General features: G+C 42.6%; 1 protein-coding gene across 3 annotated transcripts in view; it reads right to left on the bottom strand.

Annotated features, from left to right (window-relative positions):
• Positions 1-848: 848 nt before the first annotated feature.
• The window catches only part of FAT3 (FAT atypical cadherin 3), a 444,217-nt gene continuing 419,233 nt past the window's right edge, over positions 849-25,832 (bottom strand). For 2 of the 3 annotated variants that reach the window (XM_044286542.1, XM_044286541.1), the window contains 2 exons: positions 10,886-10,921; positions 849-10,505 (listed from right to left, as the gene is read on the bottom strand). In XM_044286542.1, coding sequence (XP_044142477.1) covers positions 9,886-10,505; positions 10,886-10,921 — 656 coding nt within the window. In that variant the 3' untranslated portion in view covers positions 849-9,885. The remainder of the gene's footprint in view (positions 10,506-10,885; positions 10,922-25,832) is intronic. The other variant, XM_044286543.1, reaches the window with a different exon arrangement.

A 25,832-nucleotide genomic window follows, 5' to 3' on the forward strand; every position in this document is an offset into this window, starting at 1 on the left:
AGTTCAGGCATCCTGCTGCGCAGGCGGTTGCAAACACATCCCCATATCCTCTCCTGCGCAGTGTTATCATGTAATTCCACAAGACCCGGCGCAAAAGGTCACGGTGATGTCATCGCGATCTCGCTGGGGGACGCCCGAATTCAGGCCAAAAGCAGCGACGGAGAGTGGAACAGATTTGAGTATTTTTTATTTAATGTGAATACCATCTTTTTAATTGTAGGTGACTTACTAAGACATGGGTCCAAAAGGTTTATACCTAATGTGGGAAATATTTTTAAATATTTTATATGGTAACGATAAAAAAGTAAACATCTACTTCTTCTAATTAATATTGTACTACAACGCATTCAAACATATTATGGCGAGAGGATGGCCCCGATCCAAAGTTTGCCCTGGAGCCCATAAAACTCTAGATTTCTGGAGATGGGTTGCTGATCTAGAGTTTTCTTTTACAAATTTCCATCTTTGGAGTTGGGAAGAAATTTTTTCATCTAATATAAGTCAATTGCCATCTGCCTCATAGGGGTTATTGCCTTCTTCTTGATCAAGATTCTAAGAATATAAACTGGAAGAGATGAACCCATGGATTTTTTTTAACCTCAACGGCTACGTAATGAAGTCCTTTCAAAAACACACACAGTCAATCACGTTCCACCGAAATAAAAACCAGAACACTAATTTTTGTAAATTGTTAACCATTGACTTTATCAAATTCTTACAGTTACAAACCTGTACACCATTTCTAGGAAAATTAAATAAAAAAAATGAAAAATAAGCCAAAAATAAACCATAATACTGTCAACAGCAATTCACACCAGGAAATGTATTCTTCCTTTTTGGGACAAAAGATGAAAATAATCCAATCCATGTGTAATAATTAGCATAATTGATTTCTCATGTCAAAAGCAAAATGAAATTTCAGAGATTGTAAGTTTTGAAATATACAGTAAATGAAAGAGGTATAAAGAGGTATAAAACTGAAATAAATATTAAAAAAACAATTTAAAAAAACTAAGACAAACAAAGTTAATAATAAAATACACCTACAACTTCAGATGCATATATTGAGGTTTAATACAGGTGGCCGGTAACATCTTGCAAGGATCTGAAGTGGAATACAGTCCGACTGTTGCTATTATGTATCTACAAGAACTTGAAGGTTAAAAAAAGAACTATATACAATTCATACCTTATTATACAAATATTGTCTCAAATACTACAACATACCCTTAAGATCCAGCCTGTTTAAAACAGGAAAACACTACAAAATCTTTTTTTTTTTTCCCTCATACAATGCTCAGCAATTCTGTCCCTAGCAACATCAGTGCAGTTTTTGTGTTCTTTTTTTAAAGTGTCCAGATGTAATGTCAAGTTGAAGGTAACATTTTTTCATGTTTCAGCTATACAATGATTTCTAAACATACTGTATGACACAATGCATTACTATGAATTTTAATTATTGCCTTTTTGAGTATTTTTTTTTTTATTGAAATTTGTCTGGCATACAACCTGCAAACAGTTACTAACCATGGTATATGACAAGCAAATAGTTCATCTGAAGAAAACTTTGTAAGTTCATGAGAACTTCACTAAACTTCAAATAATACAATATAATTATTAATGTTTAATTACAATAGTCCAATGGCTTTAAAATATTCTACAGCTACACATCCAATCAATTAAGAATCTTAATCTAAATCTTCCTAGTAAATTTAAATCTTGAAAGGAGCAAAATGAAAAATTCTAAATTTGATGAAAATAAGATGTGACTTGAGGCTCCTGGGCGCCAATTTAATATATGCAACAGGTCTCTCACCATAATCATTTATAATACTAGTGTCTTCCTATGCATTTGGCAATGTATTACTACAGAAAAAAAAAAAAACAATGACCAACTAAACCCTTGTCCCATCAAAGATTTTTTTTTTTTTTTTTAAGATTCATAGCATTAATAGTTCTAATATTTCACAAGGAATAATGACTATTTGTGTCAGGAGTCAGGACCACAATGTTGGACCAATGTTTTTTTCTCTAATGATCAAATATTGATAAAACGTGATCAATTTTGATGCTTTCTTCCCCAAAACCAATGACATACAGGTCAGGGCTACAAAACAAGGAAGGACTTAATTCTGATGATATTAGACTTATCCATGGCTTCCAAGCTAGCACAATGCCATTTTTTACAAAAATATCACACCTGAAAACAAGTTTTAGGTTTTGCCCACATGTTTTACATCTATAGAATTGCGGCCTCATTTACCGAATTGACTTATAATGGTGGCAGTTGGGTTCTGCCATGGTGCATGCAGTGCTTTGTTCTGTAAAATCTGAATTCATTTACTATGGAGGTTCCAAAATACCTGGGATCAGCGAGAATTGATCAGAAAAGCAGATGTCTATCACATGTTCTAGATGTCTACATTGTAGGTGACAAGGATATAGGTGACATTTTAGGTCCTAGAATAAGGTTCAACCTTGCCACTAGCCTTGACAGTGCAATTAATTAATAACTAGTAATAATTTCTATAACTTAGACCCTTCATTGAACCTTGTCCGCCTAATCACCAGCATTTAGTATAAAACACCCCCTTCCCATGGTGAAAAGATCTAATTTGATATATTTTTACACTGTAGGAACTTAAATGTCTTGCATAGCCTTTTTGGAACTGAATGCCACAATTGAAATCACTTAGGATTTTCATTCACGTCTTAAGTTTTGTTGCAATAGATCTAAACAAAAATTGCAGTCATAGGGCAACTTAATCTATATATATGGCATACAATGTCACATAACATCTCTGGCCATACTCCCATATGTTGGTATGCCATCAAATCGCCATTTCTGGGGTTCCAACAGCTGTGACACCCTCCAATCACTAGAATGAAGTGGCAGTGGTTTTTGGCCTTTGAGTATAATGTGCCAACCATGTAGCTTCCAGAAAGAGCCAACACAAGATGAAATAGAAGGGTGTGATCGGCAGGGCTCACATGGGTGGGACGTCGATGGCATGTCAAGCAAATATAAGAGTTTGCTCTTCGAACAGAAGTGACCAATGTCACCCTACATTTTGACTGACCCTGCCAGTCCTGTAGGATTGACTCTGGAAGGTCTGGGCACTATCTGGTACTAGAAAACATTAATCATCGTTATCAACAACGATGGCTACAACACTGATGGCTTCCTGGTATGATAAACCTTTCCTATTAGAATTATGGCTTAGCTATAGACAGAATCCAACGTGGGATCGTGAATAAGGATTCAGCAATCTGAAACACGTAGACCTGACTGCTGGGTTCCTATTTTTGTATTTTCTTCAAATTTTATCAAGAATCTGGCTTTACTGCTGGACATTTCTCTCCTTGTGATGTTTTGTTAGAAAATAGCAATCATCATGATCAACGGCAATGTCTCCAATTATGATGGCTTGCTGCTTAAAACTTTCTTATTAAAATTATGGCTTAGATATAGGTAGAATCCGATTCATTTTGATTAGTATATTTAGAAATATGCAAATGTAAATCCCCCCACCCAAATGGATATCAATGGTGTAATAGCATGCAAACTAAGCAATATGACTTAAACTTTATGGCATTTACCAGTTAAGATGATCATACATGGCCACATTAATTATCTCATATGTAGATACCATAGATACAGACCATGGGGGAACCTTACAGAGAGGGGGCCCAGTCCCAGTTGGTCCCATCCATTTTGCTATGGGGTGGTGAGAACTTGTGCAGGAGGATCTGGAGGAACAGCAAGAAGGGGTGGGAAATTGGCCAAAGGGCCTGGACACCAGGCCCTTCTATCCTGGGAGCCATAATGGGGCAATTAATGTACATCAATGGTAATACCTAAACTAGCAGCTGAAAATGTTATGCAATCAAAATATCTAATTACGGCACCACTACATTTGCAAATGCAGGAGCAAGAATCGTGAAACTGATATTATATACATTATGTAAAACCTTGACTGTAGGAACATGTTTCCACACACAATACTGAAGAATGGCATGAAATTAGGCTTTATGTCTAGTATAATACAAGGTAACTCATTGTCATAAGTCTGAGGAATGATAACCAGTTTACAGTGTATATCATCCATAGCACAGAAGGCGTCTATCTAATGATAAGCTACTTCACAAATGCTACCTAAGACGTCATTCTATCTACTGAGACCACCACATTGTGCTATGAGTCATCACAGAAACAGAATAAATGGCTGAAGTCTGTTGTGGCGACAACGAGATACGCATTACTTAAAATTCAGATGACGATAGTGGACACTTTATAGATATGAAACAATAATGTCATGAAAGTTAAAGGATTTCTATAAGAATATGGCTCAAAGGGCATCTATTACTTACATGGGTTGACCCAAATAACTTCTATAACATTACATAAAAATTCCTGGATTTGTTCCCCCTTTTCCCGCATTTCACAGGGGGAAATGGCTTTGTTTCCCATAGGAAGGATGTATACCGTTCCCACAGGAGGCTGTATTTGCTTTACTTATCTCGTACTGATCTTAAGGTGGCCATGCACTCAAGATGAAAGTTGGACAAATCTGCCAATTTCATTGAGACTGGCCAACCCTCTAATATATATATATATAGGGGTGCCCCGACTCTCCTATGATGATAGATATAAGGGGGAAGAAGAATCAGGCAGTTGAGTCTCAAATGCCCGATCCTTTTGTTGTCAGGCTGCCGCCAGAGGTGTCTGTCAGTGGCTTTCTCTCTTCTCCCTACTGAGAACACATACATGCTCGGCCAAACTTGCGTAGCTGACAATTATTGAATGTATATGGTTTTACGTAAATTAACCATAAATATTGTATTGCGCTACCGTACATGTATGAACATCAGCTGAACATTTTTGAAGAAAAATCCCAACAAATCTAGGTGGATACTATTGACTTAAAATAGGACCCATTAGATTTTCTTCTGGGTTTTGGTATCTCTGGTGACAAAAATACTACCTTATTCTTTTTATCAAAAACACCATGATGTGAGCAGAGCCAGAGCCGGCAGGCCAAATTCACGAAGACTGGTATACACCTTGGGAATTTTTAAAATGGTGTTCAGAATATTCCAAAGGGAATTACCTTTTTCTGCTACGGATATTGAAATAAACACTGTTGAGATATGGGTCATTGATCCACCCAAAAATGTGTCCCCCAAAAAGTTGATATTGTATTGTACAACCGGTCAATTAGGGTCAAATTGTACAGAAGATACAATTGTATTGTATATAAAATTATCACATAGATTTAGCTCTAAGGGTTAGCCTTTTAAATGATATGTTCACATGTACGATGTTTTTGACTGATCACAAGATTATGGCTGAACACCTTCCTTTCTTTTTGAATTGTTGAATGTACTGTACAATCTACCTCATAAGGTGTAAGGAAGACCATTACATAATGCAATTCTGCACTATAACCTGAGCTTTATGTGCACTGCTATCTGATATATACAGTTGTGTAAAGACTTGTGCATACATCTTGAAACATCTGTGGGGGTCACTTTACGAATGTTTTAACCCTATTAGTGTTAGACAAATAACCATGTCATGAAAGCTTCTGAATAAGAAAGAGACTAGCATATACCCTTTGGATGGAAATATGGTACGTATCAAAAATACTACAAATGTTGCCTCATGAAGACCTCCACCTCCAATTAGCTAAAGTGCAAAGCCATTAAGTAAGAATAGATTCTGCTTTGGTGGACCCAGGCTGTCAGTGTATTGAATGGTCGGCCAGAAGATGGTCAACTTTCCAGGAGTCTAGCTCTGAGGACCTCAGAAAATCCAATCCCCCAGTAATGTAATTGCTGTGGGATCTATAACTCGGAGGATGTACTTAATGGAGGAAGGGTTGTCTTCATGAGAAAACTCATTTAACCTTCGTCTTAAATTGAGTAAATTTCAATGCAAGAATCTAAAATGCATGGACAATCCTCACATTTACAGTTGACCTTGGTCGTGATGAAGACAAATTTTTTACCCAACCGTATTCTATGCCCTTTTAACCTAGATGGACCCAAAACAGATGACTACTTTTATGGCAAGATCATAGATCCAATAAGCTGCTGACCACAATCAGATGACTGTACAACAATCGTCAGCATATAGTGTGACCAAATCACCCAATTAATGTCAAGAACCATCTTATTAGGGTTGGGATGACTAGAGGATGTGCATAACCTTCCCTTTTATTTAAGATGAACACAATAAAACACAATTGAAAAAGTACAATGGAAGCAACATGATTGAGATCAAGTAAGGGTAAGAAAGGAGAAAGAGCAAGTAGCCTAACCACAATGCTCAATAAGCTCATAGCAAAATGATCAAATAAAAGATACAAGGTGCAGTGAACACATAATGTAGAAAAAAGGCACCCCTCTCCAAAAAGTGTCCTTGCACCTCTACTTTAAATGGGAAGGTAATGTACCCTATAAATGACATTTGTGCCATACTGCTGGATGTTCTGATCATGACCAAAGAACAAGCTATCAGATAAAGGTGTATTCCCATCTTAGCCATTTATGATTTATCCACAGGAAATCTCTGGGATCTACATCTACTGTGTCTCCAAAATGTCCCTCCTGGTGAGTGGACACTTGGCTACTCATGTGCGGCTCACTCCATTCACTTGTACAGGAGTTTTAAAAACATCCAAGCACATTTTTGAAAATAACTACAAGTCCCAGAAGTGGGAACCACATCTATTAAGATAGTAAGGGCATATCCCGTGGCTGTGTATAAATGCCTAAAAGGAGAATTTTCCGCTTTAAATATGTTGCATGAGATTAGAAAAACATGGCTGCTCTAACAGCTCTACTTTGCAGAACCCGGCTCCAATCTATGGTCAAGAGCGGTGTTGTTTCCCAAAAAGAGAAGCAATTGGGGGGATTTATGATGAGAGGAATTTAAGAAGTCAGTTTTTGCTTGAGTTTGTGCTGGTGTACCTTATACCAAATTTATCAAATGTTGCAGGGTATTTAAAAAATCTTGCCATGATAAACCTGGAGTAAATATATTAACATACCTAACCCAACTCACTTTCCCACCCACTTTCAAAAGTGGCATGGGTGGTGTAAAACTGCAAAACGTCAAATAACTTGGCTCAAGATGGTACATGTAACAAAATGTGCCACTTTTCTATGTCAGAAAACAGGTGTAGAACTTTTTCTTGAGATATTCCTCCATTTACTCGGCCACTCCTTTACTCGGGTAAGATTGAGGCAATTCTTAGTTGATAAATCAGGCTTAAATTAATTCAACTGACTAACCATGCCCACGTTCCCACCAGCCTTTGTAAAAAGGAGTGGTGTAGAAATGGAGAATGGTGCAAATTTTTTGCACAAAGAAGCCCAAAAAGTTACCAAGCCCAAACTTGTTGAAACCAGAATTCTGGAGCTAATAACAGGCTTTTTTTCCCACAGCCATCAGAAGTGAAACCATAATCAGGTAAGGCTGGGGCAGGACATTGGCGATTACCAATTTTTTTTCTATGGCAAAGTGCCAAAATCAAGAACTAGAACATGAGAATCAGGATTCAGGAGCAATTCACCACATTTTTGGAAAACAATGAGGCCAATGCATGGAAATAACATGCTTGCATGTGAATAGGGCAAGTTCTTTACTTTTTGACATTTCAATATATTTTATATAAAAATTTTTGGGGAAAAAAACAAGGCTCATGGACATGGTGACATCAACAAAATTTTTGCATATTTTAAGGATTGTACAAACTGATGGCAACTAACTAGTGATGAATTAATTTCCAGAAATTTGATTCCAGACCAATTAGACTGAACTGGGCTTCTGATTCGATTTGGACCACAATCAATTTGAGCTAAATTGAAAGTGTTTTAAATACACTGAAAAGCAGTGGATAACCCCCTACCCCTCTCTTTCTCCCAAAATTCTCCCAAATTGAATTAGCAAAAATGTTTATTCTATAGAATCCAAATTTTTTAAAAATTCTGCTTGAATTTGAATTCTACAGAATCTATTCACTCATCTCTACAACTGACCAGGAACAGCGCTACACCTGAAAATGTGTTGAGCCTAGTATTGCAGCTTAACTTCAAGGAATTGAATGAGGTTGATCTAGCTGATCTAAAGCAACACACAACCTGTGAGGTTTTTGAAAGAAAGTAGACATGTTTTTCTAATCGTATACAAGCCCTTTAATAAACACTTTAGAAGAGATTGGGGCATCCCAGTCCTAAACATGTAGACATCAATTTCCACAATATATGTTTACGACCTATATCTTTCTTCTGCAGTTTTTCCACCCACACCCGTCTGGCCTACTTGTATCTACAAAAACACTGAAAGGCCAAAATCTCCAACATATATAACACTGTTGATCTACTATGTAAAAGACTATGTTTTATTGCTTCCATGGGTACATTACAGTGTCCAATTATGCTACATAACGAAGGAGCTAACACTGACTGCAAAACCAGTTGGGCGTCTGGAGTGTGGTATGCAAATCATAAAAATGGAACCGGAGGGAATACAGCCATTATGGACAAGGCACAGACACTGGTTGAACACAAAGTCGTCTGTATGGCTAATTAAGTCTGTTAATTTACATCCCGTCTTCAGTCATGTAAAGCAGTTTTTGGAATTTTTTACATTTTTGTGCTATTCCAGTAAACTTTTATGTCATGTATGTAAACGGCCCTGTTGCTTACCCATAGTAAACATAATAAAGTGTACTTGTCACACATGCACAATGGAAACATTCTAGGGGCAAATGTAATAGTATAAGTCAAAGTGTAAGATCAATTAAGACATTACCCAGTGGGTCTAAGAAACTGAATTTTTTGCACCCTTACAACTGCTAATAGTCTCAAATTTACCTGGATTGTGCCAAATTTTCAAAGAGAGTTGGATTTTCCCACCTTGAAAATGAGTGGGGTTTATGTAAACCCTGCTTCAGAAGTGAGTGTTCCTGGGTGGGCTTAGGGTGGGTCTTAAATGCCTTGAATGCACCAACAAAAATGTTGGTAAGTATTTTAACAATGAGCTTTTCTTTGAAGATCATTTGAAGTTTGCGTAGATTTGGGTGGCATTTGGAGGTTTTGGGAGCAGTGCTAATGATTTTAGGGTGGAGCCTCTAATGATCTTGGGTGGGGCTTTAACTTTATATTAGATTTGCTCTGTCCAGGTATGATTGGTGGCATACCATGACTCTGAGGGTACCTAGGGGAAGAAGTTTGGTAGGGCATGTGCCCCTTGTGATGTGTTAAGGGCCTCCAGTAGGACACTCAACTCTGGCAGAGGTGCTAAGTTAATGGGCAAGGGAAGTGAATTTTCCTAGCTATGACTCAATGCCATAGTTTTTAACCTGTCTCTTTTGCGTTGGTCATGATTTAATGATATCACCCACTCTGTGACTTAATAGGCTGTATTCACTCATCGATCAATACTGTCCATGGGCTGATTCCTATGTGAATTAGTGACAAGCACACGTTCTTGGCTCCTGAAGACTTGTTGTAGCTCATGAAAGATTTCAGCTACAGGCATCCAGTTTATTCAGAGATGGTAACCTAGTCAAATGGTTCACACCTTGTCTTACAAGATGACATTTTTGATATTGTACCCTTGAAAATACAGTTTTTTTAAGTAGGAAAACACTGTGCATACTTTTGGCAATAAATATAAGCGACATGTTAGAAGGATTGTCTATTTAATTTTGCAACGTATCACTGACAAACTGTACTATCAAAGCCATTGGCGTTCCATAGTTTGCATTCGTTAATAAAAAGTCTTCGATGAATGCAACGACTTGTATATGTATCCCTAGAGGCTATGGCTATACATACAGATACAGGTGTTTATATAAAAAAAAACAAAGTTCGTCACACTTGTGTTTGATGTTGGGTTTCCATGTAAGGAATGTGGGAGTGATCAATTCGAAAGTCATCTAAACTTTCATAGTCACTTATGGCCGCTTCGGTATCTTCCAGTCCACAGCTGGCCGACACATCTGAAGAAGAAGCACCTACAGAATTGTGCAAGGATAAAGATACATTATCTGTGCTTGTCTTGTCCACCTTTTGGCTTGGAGCAGGCACAAAAGTACTAAATGAAAGTCCGGGGTGTGAGCCACAAGTCTCTAGTTCGCTTGAGAGATGATGAGGTGGGAGGTACTGGCTCGGGTGAAATTGTGGACGCCGACTGCAGTCTGGACTGAGTGTGCTGATTACAGACCTAGGCTGTACTTTAGGAAGGGTATCATAATGTTCTTGAAAGTCCTCCGGAAGAGGAGGTGGAAGCTGATCTTGACTTAAATAATCTTCATGTTGAGGAGGGGGATAGTCACTGTCAATGTCGTAACCTCCCAGGTAGTAATCTGTCTCAAGTTCTCTGGTGCTACCATGGTGGGCTGATGACCCATCAGCAGTTTCATAGTTTGGGGCCTCCTCAATGTCAGACAAATGAGCACTTGGCATCCAATCCGAGGTATCCCAGTGGTACGCTGTGGAGACAGAAGAGTCCAAATTTAATAAAAGGCTATTGAGAAGGTATCAGCAAGTTGCATGCTCTTGTTAAAAGGGAGGCCAGGCATGCGGCCCGTGTTGAGTCCTCATCTTGTGTGTTTCTCCAAGCTTGTGTGACATAAAAAGCAATTCACATAGGGAAGTGATAGGTTATATTATAAGATAAGCAATCACTCAAACACAATTGCAATACAGTTGGATTAGAAAACACGTTAACAGCATGCTTGGGGTTGTCAATGTGATGGGCGGGTGTTCACAAGCAGGCAGGCAGAGGCAAAAGGTCATTTTCACAATAAAAATGTTATGGGCACCAGGCATGTTAAAAAAGGGCAACTGAGTTTGGGTTACAAAATGTCACCTCTGTTGTAATTCTGCCCTTGGTCCAATATCGGAGCTGTTTGGTTCAAGGGAAAAAAAGAACAAAACTTTCAATTCACACACATAAAAGCAAAAACAAAATGCATCATTAATATGAAGTTTTCATTACTATTGTACAGGTTTGCTTTTGAGCTGCATTATGTGTTGCGCTCTATTCACATGCAAAGCTACAAATTTTTAAAACATTTTAGCAAAAACTCCTTGGCTTAATATTTGGTTGATGTAGCGTTTACAGCAAGCACTACAAAGCCATGTAATGTAGAAAAAGCATGCCCCCTAGAAGCTAGGCAGTTCATTATAGGACCACAGATAAGTTATTAAAGGGGTTCTATGAGATTACAATAAAGGTATTTATTTATTTTTTTAAATGGTGCAGCTCTAGTCCTTGGGCTGTGTCTCATATTGTTCCTCAGCTCCATTCACTTGTAAAGCCGCTGTAGTACAGGTTAGCCACCTGTAGGTGGCACTTGAGAGTAACCATTTAGAGGACACATTGTAGACTATTTGCAAACATTGTTAAATAAATTTGCCATTGTATTCAAAACAAAGTAATTTTTTCACTATATCCTTGATTCATATGTTGTACTGTAATTCCATTTCAAACAATGCCTTTTTTTAATTTTAAGCAGAGATTTTCCATTATTTGGACTGGTTTGGACCTTCCCTTCCATCTACATGGGCTGTTTTCAAGACTCTGTTGTCACCATTGGCACAGATATTGGTTACACGGGACAATTTTCGTGAATGAGTGTTCATTCCCGATAACTGCCTCATGTAAAGGTGCCACCAATCACCCACCGAACAAGAAAACGCACGTTCATCAGGTGATCTCAACTTTTATGGGGCACCTAAAATCCTTGTTTGTTGGCAGCACATCGCCCTGTGTAGGCGGGGATCTGATGCCCACAAACAATGAATCTGTATGGGGATGAATGATCGCAGTAGCAATCGTTCATCCCTATACATAGGTAATGACTGTAAGTGCAGCTCTACTAGGGCTCAATGAATCATTCGTTCCTGATAATTGCATGCGAATTGACTCATGTAAAGGATTCTTAACTCGTATCTAAAAATCAATGTGACATCAGTTAGGGCTCATTCGCACCTACTAATAATCAGTTTTTATTTTGCATTGAAGAAAACATTTTTGGTCCACAAAAGTCAAAGGGGTTGAATTAAAAAAATATATGTTTTGTGTTTGCATGTTTACCAGCATTGTAGATGGGACATAGAAGCTCTGTCCTGGGAACATTATATTTCGACTTGGTGGCTCATCTCCCATCTGCACGATGTACAAAGTGCTCTGATTATATAATTCACCCCGTTCACATAATATCAAATTGATTTATAACTGTAGACAGGCACACTTCATTTGGAGGAATCCAGAGAGACCTTTTCCATATTACTCAAATCTTTAATTTATTAATTCATCATATATACACTCACCTAAAGAATTATTAGGAACACCTGTTCTATTTCTCATTAATGCGATTATCTAGTCAACCAAGCACATGGCAGTTGCTTCAATGCATGTTGGGTTGTGGTTAGAGTTGAGCGAACACCTGGATGTTCGGGTTCGAGAAGTTCGGCCGAACATCCCGGAAATGTTCGGGTTCGGGATCCGAACCCGATCCGAACTTCGTCCCGAACCCGAACCCCATTGAAGTCAATGGGGACCCGAACTTTTCGGCACTAAAAAGGCTGTAAAACAGCCCAGGAAAGAGCTAGAGGGCTGCAAAAGGCAGCAACATGTAGGTAAATCCCCTGCAAACAAATGTGGATAGGGAAATGAATTAAAATAAAAATTAAATAAATAAAAATTAACCAAAATCAATTGGAGAGAGGTTCCATAGCAGAGAATCTGGCTTCCCGTCACCCACCACTGGAACAGTCCATTCTCAGATATTTAGGCCCCGGCACCCAGGCAGAGGAGAGAGGTCCCGTAACAGAGAATCTGTCTTCATGTCAGCAGAGAATTAGTCTGCATGTCATAGCAGAGAATGAGGCTTCACGTCAGCCACCACTGCAACAGTCCATTGGCATATATTTAGGCCCAGCACCCAGGCAGAGGAGAGAGGTCCCGTAACAGACAATCTGGCTTCATGTCAGCAGAGAATCAGTCTGCATGTCATAGCAGAGAATCAGGCTTCACGTCACCCACCACTGCAACAGTCCATTGTCATAAATTTAGGCCCAGCACTAGTGTTGAGCGGCATGTCCCATATTCGAATTCGCGAAATTTTGTGAATATTCGAAAGAATATTCGTAAAATATTCGCGATTATTCAAATTCGTTATTATTTCGCATATGCGATAATTCGAATTTTCGCATCGCATAATACATATGCTATGCAAAATTCACATGTGCGCTAATGAAATCGCCTTACGAAGATTCGCAACTCAATTCAATCACTAATGTATGAATGCAATGCCCTTTGCCTCTGTAGATATTCGCATGTGCGCTAATAAAATCGCCTTACGAAGATTCGCACCTCAATCACTTTCTAGGGAATGTGAGACTTTTGGGAATCAATCGAGATACAGTGGGGGGTGATGACAGTAGTTGACAGAGTACAGATCAATGTAATCTGTAAGGTGGAAAGTAAAATAAAAAATACGAATATTCGTAAATCGAATTTTACGAAGTTCTACGTATTCGCGAATATGGTGCTATACTATATGAATGCACAGGCCTTTGCCTCTCTGTTCTGGGGACAAGTGTAGATATTTGCATTTGCGTTAATAAAATCGCCTTACGAAGATTCGCAGCTCAATTCAATCACTAATGTATGAATGCAAAGCCCTTTGCCTCTGTTCTGGGACAAGTGTAGATATTCGCATGTGCGCTAATAAAATCGCCTTACGAAGATTCGCAACTCAATTCACTAATGTATGAATGCAAAGCCCTTTGCCTCTGTTCTGGGACGTGCCGATATTCGCATGTGCGCTAATAAAATCGTCTTACGAAGATTCGCGCCTCAATCACTTTCTAGGCAATGTGAGTAAGATCTGAGCTGTTGGACCTTTGGGAAACAATCAATTATATGTGTACTGTAATTTTGTGGGGGGGGGGGGAAACAAAAAACGAATATTCGTTTTTACGAATATATAGCACTATATTCGAAATATTCGCGAAATCGCGAAGTTGCGATATTCGCGAAAAAAATTTGCTTTTCGAATATTCGCGCTCAACACTACCCAGCACCCAGGCAGAGGAGAGAGGTCCCGTAACAGACAATCTGGCTTCATGTCAGCAGAGAATCAGTCTGCATGTCATAGCAGAGAATGAGGCTTCACGTCAGCCACCACTGCAACAGTCCATTGGCATATATTTAGGCCCAGCACCCAGGCAGAGGAGGGAGGTCCCGTAACAGAGAATCTGTCTTCATGTCAGCAGAGAATTAGTCTGCATGTCATAGCAGAGAATGAGGCTTCACGTCAGCCACCACTGCAACAGTCCATTGGCATATATTTAGGCCCAGCACACACACAGGCAGAGGAGAGAGGTCCCGTAACAGAGGATCTGGCTTCATGTCAGCAGAGAATCAGTCTGCATGTCATAGCAGAGAATCAGGCTTCACGTCAGCCACCACTGCAACAGTCCATTGTCATAAATTTAGGCCCAGCACCCAGGCAGAGGAGAGAGGTCCCGTAACAGAGAATCTGGCTTCATGTCAGCAGAGAATCAGTCTTCATATCATAGCAGAGAATCAGGCTTCACGTCACCCACCACTGTAAGAGTCAATTTTCATAAATTTAGGCCCAGAACCCAGGCAGAGGAGAAAGGTCCCGTAACAGACAATCTGGCTTCATGTCAGCAGAGAATCAGTCTTCATATCATAGCAGAGAATCAGGCTTCACGTCACCCACCACTGTAAGAGTCAATTTTCATAAATTTAGGCCCAGAACCCAGGCAGAGGAGAAAGGTCCCGTAACAGACAATCTGGCTTCATGTCAGCAGAGAATCAGTCTGCATGTCATAGCAGAGAATGAGGCTTCACGTCACCCACCACTGCAACAGTCCATTGGCATATATTTAGGCCTAGCACACAGGCAGAGCAGAGAGGTCCCGTAACAGACAATCTGGCTTCATGACAGCAGAGAATCAGTCTGCATGTCATAGCAGAGAATGAGGCTTCACGTCACCCACCACTGCAACAGTCCATTGGCATATATTTAGGCCTAGCACACAGGCAGAGCAGAGAGGTCCCGTAACAGACGATCTGGCTTCATGTCAGCAGAGAATCAGTCTGCATGTCATAGCAGAGAATGAGGCTTCACGTCAGCCACCACTGCAACAGTCCATTGTCATAAATTTAGGCCCAGCACCCAGGCAGAGGAGAGAGGTCCCGTAACAGAGAATCTGGCTTCATGTCAGCAGAGAATCAGTCTTCATATCATAGCAGAGAATCAGGCTTCACGTCACCCACCACTGTAAGAGTCAATTTTCATAAATTTAGGCCCAGAACCCAGGCAGAGGAGAAAGGTCCCGTAACAGACAATCTGGCTTCATGTCAGCAGAGAATCAGTCTTCATATCATAGCAGAGAATCAGGCTTCACGTCACCCACCACTGTAAGAGTCAATTTTCATAAATTTAGGCCCAGAACCCAGGCAGAGGAGAAAGGTCCCGTAACAGACAATCTGGCTTCATGTCAGCAGAGAATCAGTCTGCATGTCATAGCAGAGAATGAGGCTTCACGTCACCCACCACTGCAACAGTCCATTGGCATATATTTAGGCCTAGCACACAGGCAGAGCAGAGAGGTCCCGTAACAGACAATCTGGCTTCATGACAGCAGAGAATCAGTCTGCATGTCATAGCAGAGAATGAGGCTTCACGTCACCCACCACTGCAACAGTCCATTGGCATATATTTAGGCCTAGCACACAGGCAGAGCAGAGAGGTCCCGTAACAGACGATCTGGCTTCATGTCAGCAGAGAATCAGTCTGCATGTCATAGCAGAGAATGAGGCTTCACGTCAGCCACCACTGCAACAGTCCATTGTCATAAATTTAGGCCCAGCACCCAGGCAGAGGAGAGAGGTCCCGTAACAGAGAATCTGGCTTCATGTCAGCAGAGAATTAGTCTGCATGTCATAGCAGAGAATCAGGCTTCACGTCAGCCACCACTGCAACAGTCCATTGGCATATATTTAGGCCTAGCACACAGGCAGAGGAGAGGTTCATTCAACTTTGGGTAGCATCGCAATATAATGGTAAAATGAAAATAAAAATAGGATTGAATGAGGAAGTGCCCTGGAGTCCAATAATATATGGTTATGGGGAGGTAGTTAATGTCTAATCTGGACAAGGGACGGACAGGTCCTGTGGGATCCATGCCTGGTTCATTTTTATGAACGTCAGCTTGTCCACATTGGCTGTAGACAGGCGGCTGCGTTTGTCTGTAATGACGCCCCCTGCCGTGCTGAATACACGTTCAGACAAAACGCTGGCTGCCGGGCAGGCCAGCACCTCCAAGGCATAAAAGGCTAGCTCTGGCCACGTGGACAATTTAGAGACCCAGAAGTTGAATGGGGCCGAACCATCAGTCAGTACGTGGAGGGGTGTGCACACGTACTGTTCCACCATGTTAGTGAAATGTTGCCTCCTGCTAACACGTTGCGTATCAGGTGGTGGTGCAGTTAGCTGTGGCGTGTTGACAAAAGTTTTCCACATCTCTGCCATGCTAACCCTGCCCTCAGAGGAGCTGGCCGTGACACAGCTGCCTTGGCGACCTCTTGCTCCTCCTCTGCCTTGGCCTTGGGCTTCCACTTGTTCCCCTGTGACATTTGGGAATGCTCTCAGTAGCGCGTCTACCAACGTGCGCTTGTACTCGCGCATCTTCCTATCACGCTCCAGTGCAGGAAGTAAGGTGGGCACATTGTCTTTGTAGCGTGGATCCAGCAGGGTGGCAACCCAGTAGTCCGCACAGGTTAAAATGTGGGCAACTCTGCTGTCGTTGCGCAGGCACTGCAGCATGTAGTCGCTCATGTGTGCCAGGCTGCCCAGGGGTAAGGACAAGCTGTCCTCTGTGGGAGGCGTATCGTCATCGTCCTGCCTTTCCCCCCAGCCACGCACCAGTGATGGACCCGAGCTGCGTTGGGTGCCACCCCGCTGTGACCATGCTTCATCCTCATCCTCCTCCACCTCCTCCTCATCCTCGTCCTCCTCGTCCTCCAGTAGTGGGCCCTGGCTGGCCACATTTGTACCTGGCCTCTGCTGTTGCAAAAAACCTCCCTCTGAGTCACTTCGAAGAGACTGGCCTGAAAGTGCTAAAAATGACCCCTCTTCCTCATCCTCCTCCTCCTCCTCCTGGGCCACCTCCTGTTCCATCATCGCCCTAAGTGTTTTCTCAAGGAGACATAGAAGTGGTATTGTAACGCTGATAACGGTGTCATCGCCACTGGCCATGTTGGTGGAGTACTCGAAACAGCGCAACAGGGCACACAGGTCTCGCATGGAGGCCCAGTCATTGGTGGTGAAGTGGTGCTGTTCTGTAGTGCGACTGACCCGTGCGTGCTGCAGCTGAAACTCCACTATGGCCTGCTGCTGCTCGCACAGTCTGTCCAGCATGTGCAAGGTGGAGTTCCACCTGGTGGGCACGTCGCATATGAGGCGGTGAGCGGGAAGGCCGAAGTTACGCTGTAGCGCAGACAGGCGAGCAGCGGCAGGATGTGAACGCCGGAAGCGCGAACAGACGGCCCGCACTTTATGCAGCAGCTCTGACATGTCGGGGTAGTTGTGAATGAACTTCTGCACCACCAAATTCAGCACATGCGCCAAGCAAGGGATGTGCGTCAAATTGGCTAGTCCCAGAGCTGCAACGAGATTTCGCCCATTATCGCACACCACCAGGCCGGGCTTGAGGCTCACCGGCAGCAACCACTCGTCGGTCTGTTGTTCAATACCCCGCCACAACTCCTGTGCGGTGTGGGGCCTGTCCCCCAAACATATGAGTTTCAGAATGGCCTGCTGACGTTTACCCCGGGCTGTGCTGAAGTTGGTGGTGAAGGTGTGTGGCTGACTGGATGAGCAGGTGGAAGAAGAGGAGGAGGAAGCCGAGAAGGAGGAGGTGGCAACAGGAGGCAAAGAATGTTGCCCTGCGATCCTTGGCGGCGGAAGGACGTGCGCCAAACAGCTCTCCGCCTGGGGCCCAGCTGCCACTACATTTACCCAGTGTGCAGTTAGGGAGATATAGCGTCCCTGGCCGTGCTTACTGGTCCACGTATCTGTGGTTAGGTGGACCTTGCTACAGATGGCGTTGCGCAGTGCACACTTGATTTTATCGGATACTTGGTTGTGCAGGGAAGGCACGGCTCTCTTGGAGAAGTAGTGCCGGCTGGGAACAACATACTGTGGGACAGCAAGCGACATGAGCTGTTTGAAGCTGTCTGTGTCCACCAGCCTAAATGACAGCATTTCATAGGCCAGTAGTTTAGAAATGCTGGCATTCAGGGCCAGGGATCGAGGGTGGCTAGGTGGGAATTTACGCTTTCTATCAAATGTTTGTGAGATGGAGAGCTGAACGCTGGCGTGTGACATGGTTGAGACGCTTGGTGACGGAGGTGGTGGTGGTGGTGTTGGTGGTACATCCCCTGTTTGCTGGGCGGCAGGTGCCAACGTTCCTCCAGAGGCGGAGGAAGAGGCCGAGGCGGCAGCAGCAGAATAGGCCGAGGCGGCAGCAGCAGAAGAGGTAGCAGGGGGAGCCTGAGTGACTTCCTTGGTTTTAAGGTGTTTACTCCACTGCAGTTCATGCTTTGCATGCAGGTGCCTGGTCATGCAGGTTGTGCTCAGGTTCAGAACGTTAATGCCTCGCTTCAGGCTCTGATGGCACAGCGTGCAAACCACTCGGGTCTTGTCGTCAGCACATTGTTTGAAGAAGTGCCATGCCAGGGAACTCCTTGAAGCTGCCTTTGGGGTGCTCGGTCCCAGATGGCGGCGGTCAGTAGCAGGCGGAGTCTCTTGGCGGCGGGTGTTCTGCTTTTGCCCACTGCTCCCTCTTTTGCTACGCTGTTGGCTCGGTCTCACCACTGCCTCTTCCTCCGAACTGTGAAAGTCAGTGGCACGACCTTCATTCCATGTGGGGTCTAGGACCTCATCGTCCCCTGCATCGTCTTCCACCCAGTCTTGATCCCTGACCTCCTGTTCAGTCTGCACACTGCAGAAAGACGCAGCAGTTGGCACCTGTGTTTCGTCATCATCAGAGACATGCTGAGGTGGTATTCCCATGTCCTCATCATCAGGAAACATAAGTGGTTGTGCGTCAGTGCATTCTATGTCTTTCACCGCTGGGGAAGGGCTAGGTGGATGCCCTTGGGAAACCCTGCCAGCGGAGTCTTCAAACAGCATAAGAGACTGCTGCATAACTTGAGGCTGAGACAGTTTCCCTGGTATGCATGGGGGTGATGTGACAGACTGATGGGGTTGGTTTTCAGGCGCCATCTGTGCGCTTTCTGCAGAAGACTGGGTGGGAGATAATGTGAACGTGCTGGATCCACTGTCGGCCACCCAATTGACTAATGCCTGTACCTGCTCAGGCCTTACCATCCTTAGAACGGCATTGGGCCCCACCATATATCGCTGTAAATTCTGGCGGCTACTGGGACCTGAGGTAGTTGGTACACTAGGACGTGTGGATGTGGCAGAACGGCCACGTCCTCTCCCAGCACCAGAGGGTCCACTAACACCACCACGACCATGTCCACGTCCGCGTCCCTTACTAGATGTTTTTCTCATTGTTATGGTTCACCACAACAACAAATATATTATTTGGCCCAATGTATTGTATTCAAATTCAGCGGGATATAAATTTGAGGCCTAGTATTTAGGCGCTGGGTCACCGGTATGGATTTAGTGACAGAATTAGACTTGGAAATGCACAGAAGCGTGTGTGTGAAGTTATTCTGAATGACCCTATGTGCACCTTCAATATTATATACCCTTTTAGGGATAGATTTCAAATAGCTCTGATATAGCAGAAACCACTAAATTATGAAATTGCTAAATTGGGAATTGTACTTCAACCCAGAACAAAAAATGTGCTTTGACGGACACTAAATAACTTTCCCAGCTACAACAGTACAGCGGTGGGTAACGAGAGATTTAGAGGGATTTAAATTTGAGGCCTAGTATTTAGGCGCTGGGTCACCGGTATGGATTTAGTGACAGAATTAGACTTGGAAATGCACAGAAGCGTGTGTGTGAAGTTATTCTGAATGACCCTATGTGCACCTTCAATATTATATACCCTTTTAGGGATAGATTTCAAATAGCTCTGATATAGCAGAAACCACTAAATTATGAAATTGCTAAATTGGGAATTGTACTTCAACCCAGAACAAAAAATGTGCTTTGACGGACACTAAATATCTTGCCCAGCAACAACAGTACAGCGGTGGGTAACGAGAGATTTAGAGGGATTTAAATTTGAGGCCTAGTATTTAGGCGCTGGGTCACCGGTATGGATTTAGTGACAGAATTAGACTTGGAAATGCACAGAAGCGTGTGTGTGAAGTTATTCTGAATGACCCTATGTGCACCTTCAATATTATATACCCTTTTAGGGATAGATTTCAAATAGCTCTGATATAGCAGAAACCACTAAATTATGAAATTGCTAAATTGGGAATTGTACTTCAACCCAGAACAAAAAATGTGCTTTGACGGACACTAAATATCTTGCCCAGCAACAACAGTACAGCGGTGGGTAACGAGAGATTTAGAGGGATTTAAATTTGAGGCCTAGTATTTAGGCGCTGGGTCACCGGTATGGATTTAGTGACAGAATTAGACTTGGAAATGCACAGTAGCGGGTGTGTGTGAAGTTATTCTGAATGACCCTATGTGCACCTTCAATATTATATACCCTTTTAGGGATAGATTTCAAATAGCTCTGATATAGCAGAAACCACTAAATTATGAAATTGCTAAATTGGGAATTGTACTTCAACCCAGAACAAAAAATGTGCTTTGACGGACACTAAATATCTTGCCCAGCAACAACATACAGCGGTGGGTAACGAGAGATTTAGAGGGATTTAAATTTGAGGCCTAGTATTTAGGCGCTGGGTCACCGGTATGGATTTAGTGACAGAATTAGACTTGGAAATGCACAGAAGCGTGTGTGTGAAGTTATTCTGAATGACCCTATGTGCACCTTCAATATTATATACCCTTTTAGGGATAGATTTCAAATAGCTCTGATATAGCAGAAACCACTAAATTATGAAATTGCTAAATTGGGAATTGTACTTCAACCCAGAACAAAAAATGTGCTTTGACGGACACTAAATATCTTGCCCAGCAACAACAGTACAGCGGTGGGTAACGAGAGATTTAGAGGGATTTAAATTTGAGGCCTAGTATTTAGGCGCTGGGTCACCGGTATGGATTTAGTGACAGAATTAGACTTGGAAATGCACAGAAGCGTGTGTGTGAAGTTATTCTGAATGACCCTATGTGCACCTTCAATATTATATACCCTTTTAGGGATAGATTTCAAATAGCTCTGATATAGCAGAAACCACTAAATTATGAAATTGCTAAATTGGGAATTGTACTTCAACCCAGAACAAAAAATGTGCTTTGACGGACACTAAATATCTTGCCCAGCAACAACAGTACAGCGGTGGGTAACGAGAGATTTAGAGGGATTTAAATTTGAGGCCTAGTATTTAGGCGCTGGGTGACAGGTATGGGTTTAGTGACAGAATTAGACTTGGAAATACACAGTAGCGGGTGTGTGTGAAGTTATTCTGAATGACCCAATGTGCACCTTCAATATTATATACCCTTTTTGGGATAGATTTCAAATAGCTCTGATATAGCAGGAACCACTAAATTATGAAATTGCTAAATTGGGAATTGTATTTCAACCCAGAACAAGAAATGTGCTTGAACGGACACTAAATATCTTGCCCAGCAACAACAGTACAGCGGTGGGTAACGAGAGATTTAGAGGGATTTAAATTTGAGGCCTAGTATTTAGGCGCTGGGTCACCGGTATGGATTTAGTGACAGAATTAGACTTGGAAATGCACAGAAGCGTGTGTGTGAAGTTATTCTGAATGACCCTATGTGCACCTTCAATATTATATACCCTTTTAGGGATAGATTTCAAATAGCTCTGATATAGCAGAAACCACTAAATTATGAAATTGCTAAATTGGGAATTGTACTTCAACCCAGAACAAAAAATGTGCTTTGACGGACACTAAATATCTTGCCCAGCAACAACAGTACAGCGGTGGGTAACGAGAGATTTAGAGGGATTTAAATTTGAGGCCTAGTATTTAGGCGCTGGGTCACCGGTATGGATTTAGTGACAGAATTAGACTTGGAAATGCACAGAAGCGTGTGTGTGAAGTTATTCTGAATGACCCTATGTGCACCTTCAATATTATATACCCTTTTAGGGATAGATTTCAAATAGCTCTGATATAGCAGAAACCACTAAATTATGAAATTGCTAAATTGGGAATTGTACTTCAACCCAGAACAAAAAATGTGCTTTGACGGACACTAAATATCTTGCCCAGCAACAACAGTACAGCGGTGGGTAACGAGAGATTTAGAGGGATTTAAATTTGAGGCCTAGTATTTAGGCGCTGGGTGACCGGTATGGATTTAGTGACAGAATTAGACTTGGAAATGCACAGAAGCGTGTGTGTGAAGTTATTCTGAATGACCCTATGTGCACCTTCAATATTATATACCCTTTTAGGGATAGATTTCAAATAGCTCTGATATAGCAGAAACCACTAAATTATGAAATTGCTAAATTGGGAATTGTACTTCAACCCAGAACAAAAAATGTGCTTTGACGGACACTAAATATCTTGCCCAGCAACAACAGTACAGCGGTGGGTAACGAGAGATTTAGAGGGATTTAAATTTGAGGCCTAGTATTTAGGCGCTGGGTCACCGGTATGGATTTAGTGACAGAATTAGACTTGGAAATGCACAGAAGCGTGTGTGTGAAGTTATTCTGAATGACCCAATGTGCACCTTGAATATTATATACCCTTTTTGGGATAGATTTCAAATAGCTCTGATATAGCAGGAACCACTAAATTATGAAATTGCTAAATTGGGAATTGTATTTCAACCCAGAACAAGAAATGTGCTTGAACGGACACTAAATAACTCGCCCAGCTACAGCACTAGGGACAGATTTAGCTGGATATAAATTTGAGGCCTAGTATTTAGGCGCTGGGTGACCGGTATGGATTTAGTGACAGAATTAGACTGGGATATGGCCAAAAAATAAACAGACTATTGCTGGTTAAATGCACTTGGTGTGACAGCTTCACCCTGATGTAGGCTTTAGCCAAAAAACAACCACACCATTGAGGGTTAAATGCACTTGGTGACAGGCGCAGCTTGCCCCTGATTTTGTATATGGCCAAAAAATGAACAGACTATTGCTGGTTAAATGCACTTGGTGTGACAGCTTCACCCTGATGTAGGCTTTAGCCAAAAAACAACCACACCATTGAGGGTTAAATGCACTTGGTGACAGGCGCAGCTTGCCCCTGATTTTGTATATGGCCAAAAAATGAACAGACTATTGCTGGTTAAATGCACTTGGTGTGACAGCTTCACCCGTATGTAGGCTTTAGCCAAAAAACAACCACACCATTGAGGGTTAAATGCACTTGGTCGCAGCTTGTGCTGGCGCACCACAAGACACAAAATGGCCGCCGATCACCCCAGAAAAATGAGACTGACAAACGGTCTGTGCAGCCTAAAAACAGTGAGCAATTGAGGATCAGCAGCTCAATGATCCACAGCTGCAGATCGATCAGTTAATCAAGTCCTTTGGAGGAGTTAATCTGCCTAATCTCGCCCTACTGTCGCAGCCGCAACCTCTCCCTACGCTAATCAGAGCAGAGTGACGGGCGGCGCTATGTGACTCCAGCTTAAATAGAGGCTGGGTCACATGGTGCTCTGGCCAATCACAGCCATGCCAATAGTAGGCATGGCTGTGATGGCCTCTTGGGGCAAGTAGTATGACGCTTGTTGATTGGCTGCTTTGCAGCCTTTCAAAAAGCGCCAAGAAAGCGTCACAAAAGCGCCAAGAAAGCGACGAACACCGAACCCGAACCCGGACTTTTACGAAAATGTCCGGGTTCGGGTCCGTGTCACGGACACCCCAAAATTCGGTACGAACCCGAACTATACAGTTCGAGTTCGCTCATCCCTAGTTGTGGTCCTGGTCAAGACAATCTCCTGAACTCCAAACTGAATGTCAGAATGGGAAAGAAAGGTGGGCTACAACAGCATAAGACCCCACCGGGTACCACTTATCTCCACTACAAATAGGAAAAAGAGGCTACAATTTGCACGAGCTCACCAAAATTGGACTGTTGAAGACTGGAAAAATGTTGCCTGGTCTGATGAGTCTCGATTTCTGTCGACATTCAAATGGTAGAGTCCGAATTTGGCGTAAACAGAATGAGAACATGTATCCATCATGCCTTGTTACCACTGTGCAGGCTGGTGGTGGTGGTGTAATGGTGTGGGGGATGTTTTCTGGGCACACTTTAGGCCCCTTAGTGCCAATTGGCCATCGTTTAAATGCCACGGGCTACCTGAGCATTGTTTCTGACCATGTCCATACCTTCATGACCACCATGTACCCATCCTCTGATGGCTACTTCCAGCAGGATAATGCACCATGTCACAAAGCTCAAATCATTTCAAATTGGTTTCTTGAACATGACAATGAGGTCACTGTACTAAAATGGCCCCACAGTCACCAGATCTCAACCCAATAGAGCATCTTTGGGATGTGGTGGAACAGGAGCTTCGTGCCCTGGATGTGCATCCCTCAAATCTCAGTCAACTGCAAGATGCCATCCTATCAATATGGGCCAACATTTCTAAAGAATGCTATCAGCACCTTGTTGAATGAATGCCACGTAGAATTAAGGCAGTTCTGAAGGCAAAAGGGGGTCCAACACCGTATTAGTATGGTGTTCCTAATAATTCTTTAGGTGAGTGTATATATAAATAATATAAAATAAAATATATAAAAAGAAAAATATGAAGAATATACACAGATAATATATAAAACAACAAGTTATTGTGTAAAATATATGAATTGCAATTCATTAGTTGTATTATACAGAGGAAGGAGTCCATAGAACTCCGAAACGCGTTTGGTACAAAAGATACTTGGAACCCAGAACCTACCGCAAAGAACCCACTGGATCTAAGGACAGAACTAGACCCCGCTTTTTTTAAGCGCTTCATATGAGAGAACTATCCTGGGAACCCAGTATATCCCAATACACATGACGATCGAGATTCCACTAACACGTGGAGCGCTGATTATCACCGCGGCTCATGCAAAGGCTGTTTGCTCACGACAGCGATAACGGCAGCTGCCACTTCTGAGGGGGTCGTCATCTCACCGCCAATCACCTCAAGACCTCATGCACACGACCGTTGTGTGCTTTGCGATACGCAAATTGCGGATCCGCAAAACACGGATGGCGTCCGTGTGCGTTCCGCAATTTGCGGAACGGTACGGACAGCCATTGATATAACTGCCTATTCTTGTCCGCAAAACGGACAAGAAAAGGACAGGTTATATTTTCTTTGCGGATCACGGAACGGAGCAAAGGATGCAGACAGCACATGGAGTGCTGTCAGCATCTTTTTCGGCCCCATTGAAGTGAATGGGTCTGCGGCTCGGATGCGGACCAAAACAACGGTCGTGTGCATGAGGCCTAACACCGTGCCACGTGGAACGCCGAGGTCCGGCAGCTTCCACACAGGCAGATTACCTACATCAGTGAATAGCGGCTTGCCACCTTGAGGAGATTGCCACCTCGCCACCCACCGCCTCACCCCTGGATTGCGTATATATCTGTTCATCATATGGAGGTTTAAAAAACTGACAGCCCACTGTTCGGCTAA

The sequence above is a fragment of the Bufo gargarizans genome, chromosome 3 (genome assembly GCF_014858855.1).
Source record: "Bufo gargarizans isolate SCDJY-AF-19 chromosome 3, ASM1485885v1, whole genome shotgun sequence".
NCBI lineage: Eukaryota > Metazoa > Chordata > Amphibia > Anura > Bufonidae > Bufo > Bufo gargarizans.